At 46.2% G+C, this 19,529-nt stretch overlaps 1 protein-coding gene and 1 non-coding gene across 2 annotated transcripts; both read right to left on the bottom strand.

Annotated features, from left to right (window-relative positions):
* Window positions 1–7: 7 nt before the first annotated feature.
* On the bottom strand, window positions 8–18,627 carry DDX55 (DEAD-box helicase 55). Its single transcript, XM_025400877.1, has 14 exons — window positions 18,475–18,627; window positions 14,719–14,769; window positions 14,541–14,627; window positions 13,141–13,232; window positions 13,003–13,065; window positions 11,826–11,975; window positions 10,516–10,705; window positions 7,348–7,430; window positions 5,301–5,432; window positions 4,034–4,126; window positions 2,755–2,869; window positions 1,776–1,944; window positions 1,189–1,481; window positions 8–948 (listed from the first exon to the last, which is right to left on the bottom strand). Exons 1-14 carry the CDS (start codon window positions 18,580–18,582, stop codon window positions 772–774), a joined length of 1,803 nt encoding a protein of 600 aa, XP_025256662.1. The 5' UTR covers window positions 18,583–18,627; the 3' UTR covers window positions 8–771.
* On the bottom strand, window positions 3,794–3,926 carry LOC112635691. Its single transcript, XR_003122026.1, has one exon. It is a non-coding gene; the product is annotated as a small nucleolar RNA SNORA9 (small nucleolar RNA).
* Window positions 18,628–19,529: the final 902 nt, after the last annotated feature.

The raw sequence follows: 19,529 nt of genomic DNA, 5'->3' as shown, positions 1-19,529 counted from the left end.
TAAGACCCAGGCAATCAGGACACCATTTATTCAACAGAAGGCATAAAAACTGTAATTCTCTTTCCCGGAATATGACTTAATGCCTCTGTTTTTCAGCTGTTCACCAAAAAAAAAAAATACTGGGACTATTCTTAACACAGAAAAACCCCCAGCACATTAGCCACCTCTGCAGGGCATCAAAGGATAACTGAAGCCCAGGGCCAGGGACATTCAGGAGGTCAGATGCCTAAAGATACTAAGGAATGGTTTTGAAAATCAGAAGTCAAGAATACTTCAGTACCTTTATGATTAAAAATAACTAAAATAGCCTCAGAAAAAAGAACTCATATATATATAATATGTACATAGGTCTAAATATGGGACCCATGACAAATAAATACATCTATTATTTACACTCAAATAATTGTACATTTTCTTCTGTTAGACTACTTCAAGACTGGAATTGTTTTGTTGTTTTTAATGAGAGGGTCTGGCTGTGTTGCCCAGGCTGGTCTTGAACTCCTGGGCTCAAGTGATCCTCCTGCCTCAGCCTCCCAAAGTACTGGGATTACAGGCAGGAGCCACTGCACCCGGCCAAGACTGGAATGTTTTTAGTAAAATATTCCCAAGTGTGAAATCCTGCATTTCTCCCTCGTCTGAAAGGACAGCTTTCAGAGACATGATTCTTCTCAGATGTCTCCTGAAGTTTTGATTTCCATTAAAAGCAAACTGGAGCCATCCACCAAGTTAGGGAACAGCTATGCCCTTGTGGGTTCATCTGTGGCACTGGAATCAGCAGTCATCTTCCAAATCTGAGATCCCTAAATCCACTGTCTTGATTGTTCTTTTGCCAGTTGTCAACAAGCCCTTCTCAAATTCTTCTTCAGTTATTTTGCCTTTCTTAAGTTTTTTCAAGAGTCTTGTGTCATTGAGAAGTTCTTCCATGTCCTCATCTTCAATATCAGAACCCTAAGTACAGAAAAAACCAATAAACTACTAAATTTTTCAGCAATAGTGTTCTAGTGAAACCAGCAGTTTTAACTCAGGAACTATAAGCTCTCAGATTGGCTTCCGTAAATACAGCAAATTCCCCGCCCTAGTCACCAACGTAACAGAAATCTGAGAGCCCCACACAATTCCTATTTAAAGAACGACTACAATAATATTTGTTCAAGATTCTAAGTTAATGTAAGTAAAACTAAACTTTACCTCTTCCCTTTTCCTTTTCTCATTCATTTTTTTCTTCTTTTCTTTTTTGGCCTTCTGCTTCGACCAAGCTTTATTTTTTATGAATTTTCTTCTCCCTTCATTTTCTGTTTTCTCTCTTCTTTGTTGCTCCAGGAGTTTCTGCCTCTGCTTTTCTCTAATTTTATCTTTAAATGGAATCGTGTCTGTATTAACGTCCACAGGCACAAAATCTGGAAACTGCTTTCCTCTCAATTCTGGCATCTTGGGCATCCTCAGCAGGGCAAAACCTTGAGCAAGGCTGGCAAAATCAAGATCTAATTCAATCAGAAGATCAGAGTTAGCACACTCAACAGGATTAGAACAGTCAGTAATGTCTTACAATATAATTTTTTTCTAACCAAAGGGTTTAATGAATTCATTTAAATTAGAATGAAAATTACTACATTTTTACAAAGATAAAAGGAATACTCAGCAGCCAGAGGCCAGTTTATTCTGTGTCTACTCAAAGCCTGGGAACACTTCCTTTTATGAGACAAAGCAATCTCATACTTGTAAGATCACCACATGGTTAAGATGGAGACATTATCACATGAAGAAGTCCAACTTACCCTTTAATCTGAAAATCAGGTTGCATTCATGCTTTGCATAAGCCTGGACATACGACACAAAAGCTTTCATGCCCTTTTCAAACACAGCTCTGTCGGCCAGGGCCATGGACTTGAGTTTTGGCAGAAGGTCCACTGTGTTTCTCTGGAGCTTCATCTCCTGCAGGGGGCACTACACACACACCACATTCTCACCTTCCCTGGTTGGCATCACATCCCCAGGGCTCCCCCATCACAGCCAAGAAAACCAAAAGCAAAACAATTCCTTTTCACCTTTTGAGGTCTGAAGCCCAATTCCAACCCAAATATTTCACATGCTCTAAAAAAGTATGTTAAATTTTTAAAAGAAAATTTAAAAATCAGATTTCACATGACAATCCTAATCTAGTAGCAAAGTATAGCAACACTGGGTCTCTATTCACAAGTCTCTATTCACCCTTGCCTGGATCCCAGCAGGGCCTGCTACCACACAGGAGGCTTGGTCACTCCATGACCGAGGTGCCTCCACAGCCTTAAAGCCTACCAGGGTGGCCGGGCACAGTGGCTCACGCCTGTAATCCCAGCACTTTGGGAGGCCAAGGTGGGCAGATCACCAGAGGTCGGGAGTTTAAGACCAGCCTGACCAACATGGAGAAACCCCGTCTCTACTAAAAATACAAAATTATCTGGGGTGGTGGCGCACGCCTGTAATCCCAGCTACTTGGGAGGCTGAGGCAGGAGAATCCATTGAACCTGGGAGGCAGAGGTTGCAGTGAGCCGAGATAGCGCCATTGCACTCCAGCCTGGGCAACAAGAGCGAAACTCCGTCTCAAAAAAATAAAGAAAAAAAAAGCCCACTACCACAGGGCCCCACACTGCCACCACCAGCCCAGCCCCAGTGAGTTTGCAATTTGTAATTTCATTTGCTGACCACATGCTGGAGAAGAACTTTTCCAGCTATCCCGTCACTAGGCATTCTATCTGAAAAAGGATGGCAGCTTACTTTTTGGTTAATTGCAAGGAAATTGATGTATGACTCTTCCATGGGCAGGAGGAACACCAGAGCACTGCCCCCGTGGCCAATGCGAGCTGTGCGACCGCAGCGATGCACGAAGGCACTGTGAGAACACAGGATGGAAATGGGTACCCAGGTGAGGACAGCTGAACAGAGTTCAGGCTCCAGCCACATGGCTGATGCAGCTAAAATGCTATGGGGAGCCTCTAGCCTCCACAGCTCAGTGTGGACTTGGCCACTTACTAGTGTGAGAAACAGAAGAACTGGCAATTAAACCAGCACTGCAGACAGATATGATTCTGTAATAAACATTTAATGTGAACTCTAAGTAAAACTTGTATCTTTCTCTCTGATCAGACAGGTGGGACATGGTCCCCAGTGGAAAATCTGGGAGACAATGAAAAATACAAAGAATAAAATGAAAATGACCAATAATCTCAGGAGTAATCATCAACACTTCGGGGTTTACAGGCATCTTCCTATGCGTGGATGCATGTCTTAGAAATATATGCTGGCTTTGGAGAAAGTAGTTGTAATTGTCACATGTGGTGTTATAAACTGCTTTTTTCCATTTAGACATTCTATTGTGTGTTTCTACAAGAACTGAAAATAATTGAAAATACTTTTAATTGCTGCCAATACAATATCACTATTTCACCACAAATGGGTTATTCATCCATTTGCCTATTTTTGCCTCTTAAAACAATGGGTTTTTGTTTTGAGACAGAGTCTCACACTGTTGCCCAGGCTGGAGTGCAGTGGCACAATCCATTGCCACCTCTGCCTCCTGCGCTCAAGCCATTCTCCTGCCTCAGCCTCTCAAGGAGCTGGGACTAAAGGCACACACGCCTAGCTAATCTGTATATATATTTTTTGTAGAGATGGGGTTTTGCCATGTTGCCCAGGCTAGTGAATTCCTGGGCTCAAGCGATTCACCCGCCTAGGCCTCCCAAAGTGCTGGAATTACAGGCGTGAGTCACCGCGCCCGGCCTCAAATAATATTTTGTTGTTGCTTTATGTTTTCTCTCATTGTCTGAAATTTCTATAACCTTGCTCTACATGGAGCAGGGCAAGGCCTCAAACCGTTTCAAAACTGTTCTGGCAAGCACTGTAGGAATGCACGGGGTCACTGCAGACCCAAGCACGCTGGAGGCTTGCTATAAAATAATGTTTCAATGAACATCATTATCTGTTTATCTTCTTCAGGATTCCTACTTCATTAGGCTAACTTCCTCAACAGAGAGTGGGTGGCAGCCTCGTACCATACCTTGCATTGCTGGGAGGGTCATACTGCAAAACCCAGTTGACTTCAGGAATATCAATTCCCCGGGCCATCACATCAGTGCACACTAAAATCCCACTAGAAAATGAGAAAACAGCATTCTGAGTAAGGAGGCCACCATCTTCGTCACCATCAAACAGCCTACTGATCTTGATGACAGTGACACACAGGTGCTGGAGCTTCTCACAGAAGCACATGCTTAAGGTAATATTTTGATTTTTTCTTCTTTCTACAAATCTCTAGGACTTCATAAATTCCAATAAAAATTGGAGGGAGGTGAGAGACAGCAAAGGGATTTAAAAAATTACAAGATTTCCATTTGAAAACCGAAACTGTATGGGTCTAATCCTTTGTAGCCATCTGAAAAACAACAGACACTTCATTCTGTAACTGAGGCCTCGCAGTCAGGTGTATCGCTTTGCCCAAAAGAGGACTTTTAATATAGCCAGATGTTCAATGATTAAGAAAAACAGAAAACTGTTATTTGTCAGCACAAACAGAAACAAGTTATGGTCATTGGAAGACACAAGTTCCCTGCGTGTAGTCACAAGCCTGATAAGCAGACAGTGTTTTGTTTTGTTTTGTTTTTTTGAGATGGAGTCTCGCTCTGTCACCCAGGCTGGAGTGCAGTGGCGTGATCTCAGCTCACTGAAAGCTCCACCTCCTGTGTTCATGCCATTCTCCCGCCTCAGCCTTCTGAGTTGCTGGGACTACAGGTGCCCGCCACCATGCCCGGCTAATTTGTTTTTAGTAGACACGGGGTTTCACCGTGTTAGCCAGGATGGTCTTGATCTCCTGACCTTGTGATCTACCCGCCTTGGCCTCCCAAAGTGCTGGGATTACAGGCATGAGCCACCGTGCCCACCCTTAAGCCACAGACAGTTTCTACACCAACAGGACAAATGGACAAATGGTTGCTGCTTGACAGTCATCACAACGCTTCCCTGGGCCAGGCACAGAGCAATCTGGGAGTGAAGACAATGCACAGGGCTCCTGTGTCACAGAGCCTGCCGTCTAGCACAGAAGTTCAGTAACTAGGGAAACGACATAGCAAAAGGCAAAGCGATTAGAACAGGGCAGTGGAGGCTCTGGGCATTTACAGAGATGTGATAACCAGGTTACAGAGAGAAGAGGGTTCTAGGCAGGAAAAACAACACAAGCGGACAGCACAGGCTACTGGAGAATGGGGTGTTTGGGGACCTGAAAGAGCAGTGTGGCAGGAAAGCTGTTACCTCCAATGAAGCTTACCCACCTTTGCAATTTGCGGAACTCCATGAAGATCTTATTGCGTTTATATTTCATCTTTCCATGAATGCACATAATCTTCACGCCCTTCACCAGCGCCTCCAGAGCCTTTCCATAGTATTCCACACAGGCACAGGTACTGCAAGAGGGACAGAGGGCTTAGAGTCATTGACCACCTTGGTCCTTCTACAACCGGGAGAAGGGAACTGTGAGCAATAGCTGCAGCAGACACAACCTAACTACAAGCCCTCCCTAGGGGAACGACGAGAATGGCAGTGGAAATCATCCACAACTGAGTTCTCAATCTGTAATCCTCTCAGCCAATGAAAGGCCAATCTTTTGACAAAATACCTTAAACATGAGTTAAAACCCCCAAGGACGTATTCTACTGTCTAAAGATGTTCTAACAGGAAATCTCCCTGACCCCGAAAAAGGAATTGAAGTGAAACAGTCATTCAGAACAAAAGCAATGACATCTTAGCCACAAATAGTCTTACAAGATTTAAAAACATTCCTGCTATTCCTTTAGGGAACTGCTTCTTCCCCAATTAGCAGGATTCCCAAGGGCTCAGCAAATAACCCAGGCTAGACCAATCAGATAGATCCCTTCTCCCAGATATTTGGGACTTGGAGCTGAGTCATCCAAGGACAAAAAGGAGGTTGGCAGAGTCATCCCAATAAAGATATGCCCTAAACAGATGGCCCATGAACTCCTGCCAGGGAGCCTCCTTCCCTGGGAGGTGGACACTCAGCATTCTCTCAATCTGTGAGTTCCTTACCCAGCACCCTTCTAATACAGCTCACCCTGGACCCTTTTCCTTAACTGGAAGCATTCCCCAGTGATTTCCCATCCTTTTGCAGATGAGGGAACTGAAACTTACCAGAAACACAGAGTAAGTGGCAGCACCAGAACCCAAGTCAAATGCTCCTCCCACTATACCAGACTACTGCATTCCAGTTTGGGCTAACTCTTGTCTACTTCAGTTCCTCCACCTATGCTGTGACCGCCACCAGACTGGTCCGTCTTTCCACCTTGAGTCACATAGTATGTAACGAAGTGGTGTTTCACACATTAAGCCTCATCACCCACAGATCTGGTGGGTTCTGAAATCAATTTAGTGGGTCTCGACCAGCATTTTTAAAAAATTAACAGCTGGAGTAGACAGAATAGAAAACATCCCACCTAGCAGAGTGTGGTTTCGTGAAAACCTTTGTTTTATTGTCTTGTTTGGGTGTGTACCGAATTGTACTTCTTACTGTGGGTCATGGTCAATATTGCATTTTATTTGTAGGATAACACATGGAAAAGTAATATAAATTTTTTTTTATGTACTGCTAAAGATCAACACATTTATCTCTGGAGAAAAGGGGAAAAGAACCAACCAGTCCAAAGAACATATGCATCTGTTCCTACGCTGCCTTCTGACCACAGGACAAAACCACACTGTGGCGGACTCCATGGATGGCTGATAAACACTATTCCCAACCACTTCTTGCTTCGCTGGCCACTACCACAGAGCCAGAAAAGCTGTGCGCTCATTTTCTCTGCTGCTCTTGAAGTGAGGGGCCACCACATGACCCACTTTTGGCCCCTAAGATGAATTCACAGCTGAAGTCAGCTAGGGCAGAGGGGTTTCTGAGGAAGCTCTTTGTTTTACTGATTAAAAGGCATGGATATAGCTAATATTGCCATACGCCCCCTCTGCCTTTCCCCTCTTATCTTTCTTCAGTGCAGACATGACAGGGTATAATAGTGGTCATCCAGAATCCATGAGGTGACACACAGGAAGAGAAGATCAATCACATCAACATTGATCTTGACATGAATGACACATGAAACCCCTGTGAGAAACTGCCTCTGCCTTTGGACTTATTTTTACAGGACAAAAATAAAGCCAACCTTGATCGAACCACGAAAGTTGGGTTTTCAGTTATTTGCAGCCAAAAGCATTCCCGAGAGAACCATGCTAGATGGAATCCAAAACCCAAAGGCCGCATGCACCTGCACATTCTGCCTGAATCCCTGACGCTCCTACCAGAGACCAGAGGAGTACCTGAAGAAGACCAGGTGTTTCTCCTGCTTATGATTGCGAAGAAAATGGACCAGCTGATTAAATTTCTCATCTGCCTTGCATACCTGCACAAGAAAAAGGGAAACTAATAAAAAACATATTTGGCAATAATAATCCCCATGGCTATTTTCCGTTTCAGCATTAAATTTTAAGGAATGTCATTTTCCCCACGGGTAGGACAGACTTTAGTCAGAATGTTAACTGGTCTACCTAGCTCAGAGTAAACATCGACATGTGCTGCTGCCTCTAAAAGTTAATTTGTATGTCACAAAATCATACAGCTCAGAGAAACATAGTCATCCAACAGGCAACAGTTCCCAACTCCCAATCCCAATATACAGGAGAGCTGGTACACCATCTCCAGAGTAGATTTTTATTTATTTATTTATTTTACCTTTTCTTTTCCTTTTTTTTTTAAGAGACAGACTCTCAATATGTTGCCCAGACTGGTCTCAAACTCCTGGCCTGGCCTCCAGTGATCCTCCCACCTCAGTTCTAAAGTGCTGGGATTACAGGCATGAGCCACCTAACCCAGCCAAAGGATATATATATTTTTTTTAAATGCAGATTCTTGGGTACGACATACAGATTCTGATTCAGTAGGTCTGAGATTGGACCTAAGAATCCATATTATTTAAGAGTTCCCCCAGGAAATTCTGATGCCAAGTTCAGAAGTCACTGCTCTAAGATGAATAATGATTTCCAGAAAGCAATGTACATCATTATTTAAAAGGCTTCCATGGACTCAGAACCCACTGCTTTTTTTCATAATGCAATCAAGTCCTCCATTCAAACTCCCAAATTAGAGACATTAAATTTACCTGAACGCATTCATCCTATTTTTACCAAAACCAAATGCCCAGTTTGGAATTTTTTCTCATGTACTCAGCCATCTCTAAATGCAAAACGAATGCAAAACAACAGAACGCAACAGTAGCCACAGTGGGTGTCCAAAGCTAACATTAGTACGAGTATCCCTCATCCAAGGTCCCTGGGACTTGAAGTGTTTTTTGGCTTTTGAATTCCTTCAGATTTTGGAATAGCTGCACTATACTTACCAGTTGAGCATCCCTAATCTGGAAATCCGAAATCTAAAATACTCCAACAAGCATTTCCTTTCCGCATCATGCTGGCATTCAAAAAACTCCAGATTCTGGAGCATTCTGGATTTTGAAATTTCAAGTTAGGAATGCTCAACCCATACTTACCGTGTACTAAGCACTATCATGAACATTTTTGCATGGATTAATTAATTAATCCTCCAGCAACCCTACGAAGCTGTATACTACTGTGGCCCCCATTTGACAAGTGAGGACCTCTAAGTTCACCGGTTAATTTAGGAGGGGCCAAAGCCAAGATATGCACCAGGCAGTCCTGCTCTAGCTGCTCTAGCGCCCATGCTCTCCACACTACCCTATGCAGAGTCCTACCCTATGCAGAGTCCTTCCCTCTGCTTGGGAAGAGCTAGCCTCCTCCCTCACCCAGCCTGGACTGTCAGAAACATCAATGGCAACTACAGCTCCCACTTCTGATGAGCCTATCTGATCTCGACAACACTCTCCAGTTACACTAGGTGCAGTTTCTCATTTGGAAACTCATTCTACCTTTAATCTGCCTACAAATTGACACAAACAGGAGAGCAGCCTCGACAACCTCACAGTCTACAGCAATGGGAACACTCTGGTTTCAAGACCAGCCTCCTTCATTTTGAACAGCAGACATGTTCAGGAGCTAGGGAACCCCTCCAGGCCTAAAGAAAAATTTAACCTGAAAAAGCTTATTGCAAAAGAGAAAGAAAAGTCCCAGCCCCAGGCTGGTGGGACAATGTACCATCAGCAGTGGCACTGGCTTGTGGGTTCCTCCGTGCCCTGATGGTGCTGCCTCCCCTGCAGCCTGTGCTCTCTGCAGTTGTGCCTCGTGGCCCATCCCAGCAATGGGACGGAACAGAACAGGGGTGGGGAGTGGCCTCATTACTAAACAATCAAATTGCCAAAAGCCCATCTACTTCCTTGTGAAGAAACTACAGAAGCTAGCAGCCAGTATTTACTACTAGAAATTCAGCATATTTGGGCCGGGCACAACGGCTTATGCCTGTAATCCCAGCACTTTGGGAAGCTGAGGTAGGCAATCATGAAGTCAGGAGTTCAAGACCAGCTTGGCCAATGTGGTGAAACCCCACCTCTACTAAAGATACAAAAAGTTAGCCGGGCACGGTGGCACACGCCTGTAATCCCAGCTACTCGGGAGGCTGAGGCAGGAGAATTGCTTGAACCCGGGAGGCAGAGGTTGCAATGAGCCGAGATCGTGCCACTGCACTCCAGCCTGGGTGAGACACTGTCTCAAAACAAAAAACAAACAAACAAAAAGGCTGGGCGCAGTGGCTCACGCCTGTAATCCCAGCACTTTGGGAGGCCGAGGTCGGCAGGTCACCAGGTCAGGAGATCGAGACCATCCTGGCTAACAGGGTGAAACCCCATCTCTACTAAAAAAATATAAAAAATTAGCCGGGCATGGTGGCAGGTGCCTGTAGTTGCAGCTACTCAGGAGGCTGAGGCAGGAGAATGGTGTGAACCCGGAAGGCGGAGCTTGCAGTGAGCTGAGATCATGCCACTGCACTCCAGCCTGGGTGACAGAGTGAGACTCCGTCACAAAAAAAAAAAAAAAAAAAAAAGAAATTCAACATATCTGATGCAGGTCAAAAATACACAACATTTACAGAGTAGAACATTTATTACCACCCCACAAAGTCTCCTCAGGAGTGAGTCTGTCATTTGTTTTCTGTGTTCCACCTGCACATCTAACTATGCCCTTCTCTGTGACACAGGCTGTTCTGACAGGCCCAGGAACTACAGAGTTTAATCATGCCTGCACCCAGCACACCCCAAGCATGTAAAATAGAAACATTTTGTCACTTGAGGGTAGGAGGTTCAGAGACACTGTCCTTAGAGACTGTGCTTAAAATACATTTATGCCCAATTTAACTAACTTACTCATTCATGAGCAGGAACACCCAGACCATTTCTCCTAGCTCTGTCCCCAAATGCATCTCATATGTGCTACAGGGTCTCATATATTTATTCTACCAGTACAATTTCCATAAAATGAGCACTGGTCATTATCACTAAGTAAGAAGCAAGCCCAGGCACTCACCATGTAGTAGTTTTCCAGGCGGGAGGGGGTCTTCTGGGCACTGCTGGCTGCCACGCCTTTCTCCTTCACCGAGACCCGGACAGGGTTCCGGAGGCCCGCTCTCACCAAGTTCTCCACTTCCTGCGTCTGAGTGGCTGAGAAAAGGCCTGTTCTCCTCTGCTTTGGCAAAAACTCCAGGATGGTGTTGATGCTGATAAAAAGAGGGCTCACACTTAACCGCTCACTTGCCAGCATAATCAACACACAGTGCTTCACGATACCAAACAGGTATTCAGAAAGACTGAAAGTGAAGCCATCAAAATATTTATAGCACATACACTGGGAGGTGAGATTAGGGGTGATTCTTTGTTTCTTCTTTATACTTTCATTTTTCCAAGGTTCCTCAAATTTTAGCATATAATTATACAATTATAATGATATGTGAATTACATCCCATTAAACTGTTTATTAAAAAACAACAAAACTGCCAGGTGTGATGGCTCATGCCCGTAATCCCAGCACTTCGGGAGGCTGGGATGGGAGGATCTCTTGAGCCCAGGAATTTGAGACCAACCTGGGCAACATAAGGGGATCTTGTCTCTGCAAAAATTAAAAAAAAAAAAAAAGGCGTGATGGCATGTGCCTGTAGTCCCAGATACTCAGGAGGCTGAGGTGGGAGGCTCACTTAAGCCCAGGAAGTAAAGGTCGCAATGACCCAAAATCATGCCACCGCATTCTAGCCTGGATGACAGAGTGAAACCCTGTCTCAAAAAAAAAAAAAAAAAAAAAAAACTTGAAGGAAAGTGCATTTTAAGATCAAAGATAGAACGGGAATAAAAATCACGTGGTAGAATTTGAAAGCTCAAACTACTTAATGATTTGAAATTAAAATGTGGTTAATAAAAATTAACTTAGGCCAGGTATGGTGGCTGGCGCTTGTAATCCTAGCACTTTGGGAAGCCTAGGTGGGAGGATCATTTAAGCCCAGGAGTTTGAGAACAGCCTGGGCAACATGGCAAAACCCCAGCTGCAAAAAATAAAAAAACAGGCATGGTGGTGTGCGCCTGTAGCCCCAGCTACTCAGGAGGCTGATGCAGGAGGATCACCTGAGCCCAAGAGGTTGAGGCTGCAGTGAACATAATCACGCCACTGCACTCTGGTCTCGGTTACAGCACAAGACCCTGTCTCTAAAAAATAAATTAATTAAAAATAAATTAAAATGAAAATAAAAAATAAAAATACCTAGTCATAAAGTGGTAAACTCCATTTTGCTTTCCTTTTGTATTAGTATCATCCACCCACTCAAGCCAGTGAAGTCCAAAGTCCAGTACCTTGCCTCAAACCCCATGTCCAGAAGTCTGTCTGCCTCATCCAACACCAGGACATCCAGGGATCGCACACAGCTGGCCAGATCCAAGCCTTCCGCCTTCCTTCGGAACATGTCCTCCAAGCGGCCTGGAGTGGCCACAATGATGTTCCCACTTTGGAAAGAAAGTTAACATTTACCAAGCTCTCTGGATCTTGGGAATGTGGTTAATGATTACCAAAATACCAAGCTTCATATCCCTCCAAAGTCATTTAAGCCCTAGTGAAGAGAACGAAGAGCATGAGAGTGGAAAAGAGTGCTGTAGGGTAGAAAATGTGAGCACTGCCGCGAAACAGGATCTGGGTTCTGGGCTATGACCCAGGCAAGGTTGGCAAACTCCAGCTCCCAGACCAAACCTGGGCTGCTGCCTGTCCTTGCCAAGTATTTTATTGGCAGACAACCACGCCCATTTATTCACATGTTGCCTATCGCTGCCTTCACACTGCAACAGCAGTTGAGTAACTGCGACGGAGACCATATGGTTCACAAAGCCGAAAACAGTTACCATCTGCTCATTTACAAAAAAAGCTTCCCAACCTCTGACCTACGCAAGTTAACTCAACCATTGTAGGCCCCAGGTAGCTCACATGTAAAATGGGAATGTTGACAGAATTAGAGAACCCTATGTAAAGATCACAAACTGGCAGACTCAGGGCCGGATGTGGCTCCCTCAGACTGGCTCACCTACAAGATGTGTTTTTCAAACGTGGATTACACGCCAACAGTTAAAAAATCAGGAGATTACACACACAAATCTGGAATTCCATCTTCTTTTTAAAAAATTCAAAACCTGGCACGACTGAGCCCAGTCCCGCCAGGCAGCTACCAGCTGGAGCTGAGTATTCCAGGCAGCTACTGGCCAGTTCCTCACCATCCCCCAGTCCCGCATTCATCTATCCTGACCACTCATTTATCCTCACGTCGTTCTCTTGACCTCTGTAGGAACCTGAGTTAAGTACTAATCAGGCCCTCATGGGAAAGAGCTAGCAAAGCGCCATAGGAAGCTGGCCTGGAGAAAACACCTTTTTGCAGGGGGAGGAGGCTGCTGAAAGGGGGACCCACAGTTAGGCTGAGATCACATATCAATTCTTAGGTTCAGTGCCAAGAGCAGCAAATAAATGAGCAGACATGAGCAAACTCACCCTTGTTGCTTAAACCTCTCAACATCTTCTCCAGGATTCCTGCCTCCAATCCAAAGAATCTGGCTAGAACAAGAAAACAGTCTTTAAGTTCGGCAAAACAACAGCCCGTGGCTAACAGGGACACTGCATCCAATTCACCTGAACTGGGGGAAGTGCTTCGTGAAATGCGACAGGACCTCGTCTATCTGAACGGCCAGCTCTCGGGTGGGGGTGATGATTATGGCTCCGACCTGCCCACATGGAAGGAAGGGACACAGTCAGCAGCGCAAGGGCCTCCTGGAGAGGAACTCATAGGCCCTCCGCCCTCCACCACACAGAGAACTTCCAGAGAAACCGCAGTTACTGGGCGTTCTCAGCAGCATCCCTGAGCACATATCACCTACTTTGAATTACGGTTACTTGTCATCATACACTGCAGTTATGCTCTTTAAAGTCACTAACACTAAGAACACTGAATTAGTGAACGCTGAACCACTGCTCACAGGGGAAACACAGGGTTAGGTTCCTGCCAGTCTCTGGACATGACATTTTTGTCAACCAATCAATACATAACTCTATTTTATGTCTGTTTGTGCTTAAAAGACTCTATTTAATATATACTGTTGATTCATTCCTATTGAACTCGTGGCCAACAGCACATTAACTCATGCCTGAGCTTGTGCTTCTCTAGTGCGGGGATTCTCTCTGCACATCATAACCTTCTTGCGCCCAGCAACACTAGACTGCACTACACCACGGAGCCATTTCAAAAACCAAAATCACCAACATAAAGCAACAAATGTGCAAGATGGCTGGGAACGCTGGCTCACACCTGTAATCCCAGCACTTTGGGAGGCCGAGGCGGAAAGATCACTTGAGCCCAGAAGGTTTGAGACCAGCCTGGGTAACATGTCAAAACCCCTTCTCCTCAAAAAATACAAAAAATTACCCAGATGTGGTGGTCCACACCTGTAGTCCCATCTACTTGGGAGGCTGAGGCAGGAGGATAGCTTGAGCCTGGGAGGTGGAGGTTGCAGTGAACTGAGATCACACCACTGCACTCCAGCCTGGGTGACAGAGCAAGACCCTGTCTCAGGTAAAAAAGGAAAAAAAAAGGTGAAAAACATAGCACTAAATAGATGACGAAAAGGACACTGTTTACACCTGAGCAGTAAAACAAAAGGCAGCTCTGCCCATGCCCATGACCACAGAAGCACCGAGGATCCACTGGGGTGTTGTAAGTTTCAACGAGCAGACAAATTAACAAATATAGAATCCACAAATAATGAGGATTGTCTTTTTTTTCTTCAAGTTTCTTTCATTCATTCATTCATTCATTCATTCATTCATTATTGCTAGAGATAAAGTCTCACTGTGTTGCCCAGGCTGGTCTCAAACTCCTGGACTCCAGTTATCCTCCAGACTCGGCCTCCCAAAGTGCTGGGATTACAGGTGTGAGCCATGGCTTCTGATCTATTTTTTCAAGTTTGTAGCCAGCTTCTTAATCCAATGTGAACTCTGATGACGAGGTGAAAATAAATCACTTTCACTGTCCTCACCTGACTCTTCTTTAACTTCTCTTCTCTTCTCAGAAGAATTTCCAGGATGGGGATGACAAAAGCGAGTGTTTTGCCACTACCTGTGACCTGCAAACAGAGAGTTTTGGTTTCCTTTTCTTCCTCAGAGTTCATGTGAGGGAAAACACAAGGACAGGCTGCACATACCCGAGGCACTCACCGCTTCTGCAGCGACATCTTTGTTTCGCATGAACAGAGGGATGGTTGCAGACTAAAGGGAGAGATTGCAAAGCACCGGTTAAAGGATGTCATCACTTCACAGGTAAGAACCGAAGCCCTAGGAACATAATGGGCGGCTAAGGCCACAGTGGACCCCACCACAAAAGGGGCTCTGAGTAACCAAGTCACTATAGAGAAGTTGAATCAAACGTGGCAACTGTGTCTACATGGACGACATGTGGGGACAGTGAGCTGAGCTGGGAGGTGGGAGTCCTGAATTCTATTCCTGTCTCTCCAACTTCCCTCTCTGAACCAGGAAGGGGTTGAAGACATTGGGTTTTAGGGTCCCTTCCAGCTCTAATATCACAGAATCAAGATTCAAATAAACCTTCTCATTTTAAGCACTGTAGAGGTCTCCAGACTTTACAAGAAACCTGGTTTTAGCATCAAAAAAGCTAAACCTCAATTAGATTTAGGCCTTGGCCTCGCGGCTGCTCCCTCCAGGGTTCAGCCCTGGTCCCCAGGGCCTGAGCTCACTTAAATCACAGCAGATGTAATATTATTCCAACTGCCTCTGCACAGTGATTTCTATCCTCCCTATCAACCCCCGAGGGAACATTTGGCAATGTAAGGAGACATTTTTGGTTGTCCAAACCCAGGGTGGGCCAGGCATGGTGGCTCACATCTATAATTACAGCACTTTGGGAGGCCCTTAACTCCCTTAAGGCCAGGAGTTCCAGACCAGCCTTGGCAACACAGGGAGACTCTATCTCTACAAAGAAAATTTTTTAAATTATGTGGGTGTGGTGGTGCATGCCTGTGGTCCCAGCTACTCAGGAGGCTAAGGTAGGAGGATCACCTAGGCCCAGGGAGGTCGAGGCTGCAGTGAGTTGTGACTGTGCCACCACACTCCAGCCTGGATAACAGAGCAAGACCCTGCCTCAAAAAAATAAGTAACTAAATAAATTACAGCCAGAGTTGGGAGGTGATGTCCTCTGGTGGACAGATTCCAGTGATGCTGTTAAACATCCTACAATGCCCAGGACAGCCCACAACAAAAAATTTTCCAGCACAAAATGTCAATAGTGCCGAGGGTGAGGACGCTGCTCCAGGCCACTGCTGTCCAATAGAAATAAAATGTGAACCACATAAACAATGTTAAATTTTCTAGTAGCCATAGTAAGAAAAGTAAAAAGAAATAGGTGAAATAAATTTTAATATTTTATTTAACCCAATATATCAAAAATATTGTCCCTTCACATTTAATCAATATGTAAAAATCAACATTTTCCATTCTTTTTTCATACTAGGTCTTCAAAATATACTGTGTTATTTGATACTCAGAGTATACTTTGATTTGGACAAAGTGTATTTCAAGCACTCTATAGCCGTGTCTGGTGACTGTGTAGTGGATGACAGGTCTAGACAATGAGCTCTGAGGCTCTGAGGATCTGAGGCCAGGTTCCCTAGGCAGGGAACACAGCACTCCCAGTTTCCATCTCCAGCCCTGTCTGCTGGAAATAGATTCTCCACATTCCCAGGAATCTTATGGGCATCTCAAACTCAAGGCTTCATTTATTTTCAAAAATTTTTTGCTATTACAGGGCCTCCCTATGTTGCCCAGGCTGGTCTTGAACTCCTGGTCTCAAGTGATCCTCCCACCTTAGTCTCCAAAAGTGCTAGGATTACAGGCGTGAGCCACTGTGCCCGGCCATTATTTATTTTAATTTCAGAGATGGGGGTCTCACTATGTTGCCCAGGCTGGTCTTGAACTCTTGGGCTCAAGGGATCCTCCCACCTCGGCCCTCCAAGTAAATGGTACTACAGGCGGGTGCCACTGTACCCAGCTCAATGTTTAAAAACAGGACTCTTGTGGCCAGGCACGGTGGCTCACACCTGTAATCCCAGCACTTTGGGAGGCCAAGGCGGGCATATCACCTGAGATCAGGAGTTTGAGACCAACCTGGCCAACATGGCAAAACCCTATCTCTACTAAAAACACAAAAATTAGCCAGGCGTGGTGATGCATGCCTGTAATCCCAGCTACTCGGAAGGCTGAAATGGAAGAATCATTTGAACACGGGAGGCAGAAGTTGCAGTGAGCTGAGATCATGCCATTGCACTCCAACCTGGGCAACAGAGCAAGATTCTGTCTCAAAAACATTTAAAAAAAAAAAAAAAAAAAAAACCACCCACACACACAAAGAAAAAAAAACAAGAACTTTTGACTTTCCTTCTGAAACCTGCGACACCCTCCAGCCATTCTTGGGAAATGGTAACACCATTCACTCAGCTACTAAGAATAAAAATCGGTGGGGTGCGGTGGTTCAGCCTGTAATCCCAGCACTTTGGGAGGCTGAGGCAGGTGGACCACGAGGTCAGGAGTTCAAGACCAACCTGGCCAAGATGGTGAAACTCCATATCTACTAAAAATACAAAAAATTAGCCGGGCGTGGTGGCAGGCGCCTGTAATCTCAGCTACTGAGGAGGTTCAGGCAGAGAACTGCTTGAACCCGGGAGGTGGGAGACTGCAGTCAGCCGAGATCGCGCCACTGCACTCCAGCCTGGGCAACAGAGTGAGACTCGATCTCAAAAGAAAAAAAAAAAAGAATAAAAACTTCAGCTCCCTCTAGAGCCTTTTCTTTCCTAACCTCCACTTCCGGTCCCTTAGCAACCTTAAAGTTATTCCAAATGTGACTTCTCAATATCCACTGGTTCCACCCTACTCCAAGCCACCATCATCTCTTACGTGACAATGGCCTCCTAAGCGACCTGCCTGCTCTTATGCCTCTTATGTCTCTTATGCCTGAAAAGGCCACTCTCTAAAGAGAAATCACAGCCCTTCCTTTCCTAAACATCTTCCCAGATAAGATGGCTTCCCACTACATTTAGAATGAAATCCAAGCTTCTACAAGACCCTACACAATCCATTTCTTGCACTACTCTTGATGTTCAGTCACAAAGGCCTCCTTTCTGCTGCTCAAACCATTTGCAGCCTGCCCCAGGGCATTTATGTGCACTGGTATTTCTCTCCGCTGGAATAATCTCCCCCTCGTCACCCGAGAGCCAGCTCCTTCTCAATCACTGAGATCTCAGGTCAATGACACCTCCTCAGAGAGGCCTTCCTTAGCACCCTGTCTCACCTCCTCTCCAGTCCTCGAGTGACACTATCACAACAGTCTTAGTTCCTTCATAACATTTACTAGCAGCTGAAATTATCCTTTCTCTAGCTCCTGCGCTAGAAAGTAAGGCTATGAGCAGATGCCAATACTGCAAACTCCCCAGAGCCGAGAAGAGTTCCTGGCACATAGTAGGTCCTCAAGAAATACTTCTTGAAAAGATGCATAACAACAGGTAACCCTCACTGAGCTCCTATAGTGTGCCGACTGGTTTATTTAGTACCCACAGCAACCCCATAAGGAGGGTGTTATTTTTTCATCATTTCACAGAGAAGGAAAATGAAGCACGTTGAGGTTAAGCCATTTGCCCGAGGTCTCACAGCTACAGGGGGCAGGGCTAGGATGAGAACCAGGCTCGAGACCCCAGCACCCGAGGGCAGGGTGGGTCGCGGCCCCTCTGCCGGCTCGCTGGCCGAGCAGCTCCGCATCCCGCCAGTCTGGGCAGCCTGGAGACGAGGCAAGAGCCCCAGCTGGAGGGATGAGCGCCCAGGGCTCGGGTCCGTCCGATCACCTCCGCTGTGTCCGAAGCAGCGGGTGCCTGCCCCCCTCCCAGCCTCACTCCCCCCAGGAACCGATACCTGCACCGGCGTCATGTACGGGAAACCCAGCTCCCGCAGCGCGCCCAGCACCCGCGGGTGCAGTGACACTGGCAGAGACTCCCAGGAGCCCTCCGTCACATGCTCCATGGCGCTCTCCTTTGCCGCCTGGTCGCCGCTGCTCGAAGGCGCCCTGTGCACCCCCAACGAGCACTTCCGCTTCCGGAAGCTCCGGCGGCCGGCCGGGAACTTTGCTGCAGCAGCAGAGTTCCGGAGCGCTGCGAAGGCTCCAACGCTGCGGGAGCGAGGAAAGGCGCCCGCGGGACGGTGGAGGCAGGCGGCGGGGCAGGCTCGGGGAGTTACACCCGCCCCGCACCCCTGGGCTCCGGGCGCCTCTCAGCACCGGGCAAGGGTTTTGGCGGGAGGGAGTCTGGCCCGGCTCTCCCACTTTCTTTGTCCCTCGGAGGCAGGTGGCAGCACAGGACCGCGTCCAGGCCGAAGGACCGCGGGGCTGGCTGCGGTGGGCAGAGAAACGTGTCGGGGCCCCGGGTTAGCAGCCCCGCAAAACAGGCACCCGCTGATGGCGGGGGTCCGATGGCCGGTACATCCTGAATGTTGGTTTACTTTCCCGGAAGTTAGGGTCAGAGTCCTAAGTAAGAACACTGTCCTATTCCACTGTTCACAGTTGGCCTGGGCCATTCATGTCCACATACACCTTCACTCAGCAAGCTTTTATTGACCACTCATTACGTGCCCTCTATGAAGGCCTATCTCCTCCAGCTATGTGCATGACTTGCTCCTGTTGAGGCTCTGAAAACCAAACCCCAAAATTAAGACCCCAGAGGCAGCCTCAGAAGCAAGTTTCTCTCTGACCTTCTGCCCCGTCTCTGATCTCTGATTCTGTGAGGCTGGCCATAGAAACTCAAGAATCCCTCTTGCCCGTCATGATGGAGCATAGAAACGGGAACCCCTTTTCTCCAAAGTCAGCCATAAAACCTAAAAATATTACTCTAACTCTCTCTCTCTCCACCTTTCTGTGAAAAAACTGGCCATAAAGAAATTATCGGCCGGACATGGTGGCTCACGCCTGTAATCCC

Source organism: Theropithecus gelada, chromosome 11, assembly GCF_003255815.1.
Source record: "Theropithecus gelada isolate Dixy chromosome 11, Tgel_1.0, whole genome shotgun sequence".
NCBI classification, from domain to species: domain Eukaryota; kingdom Metazoa; phylum Chordata; class Mammalia; order Primates; family Cercopithecidae; genus Theropithecus; species Theropithecus gelada.
The sequence above is the reverse complement of the archived record's forward strand: the minus strand, read 5'-3'. Positions and strand labels throughout refer to the sequence as shown.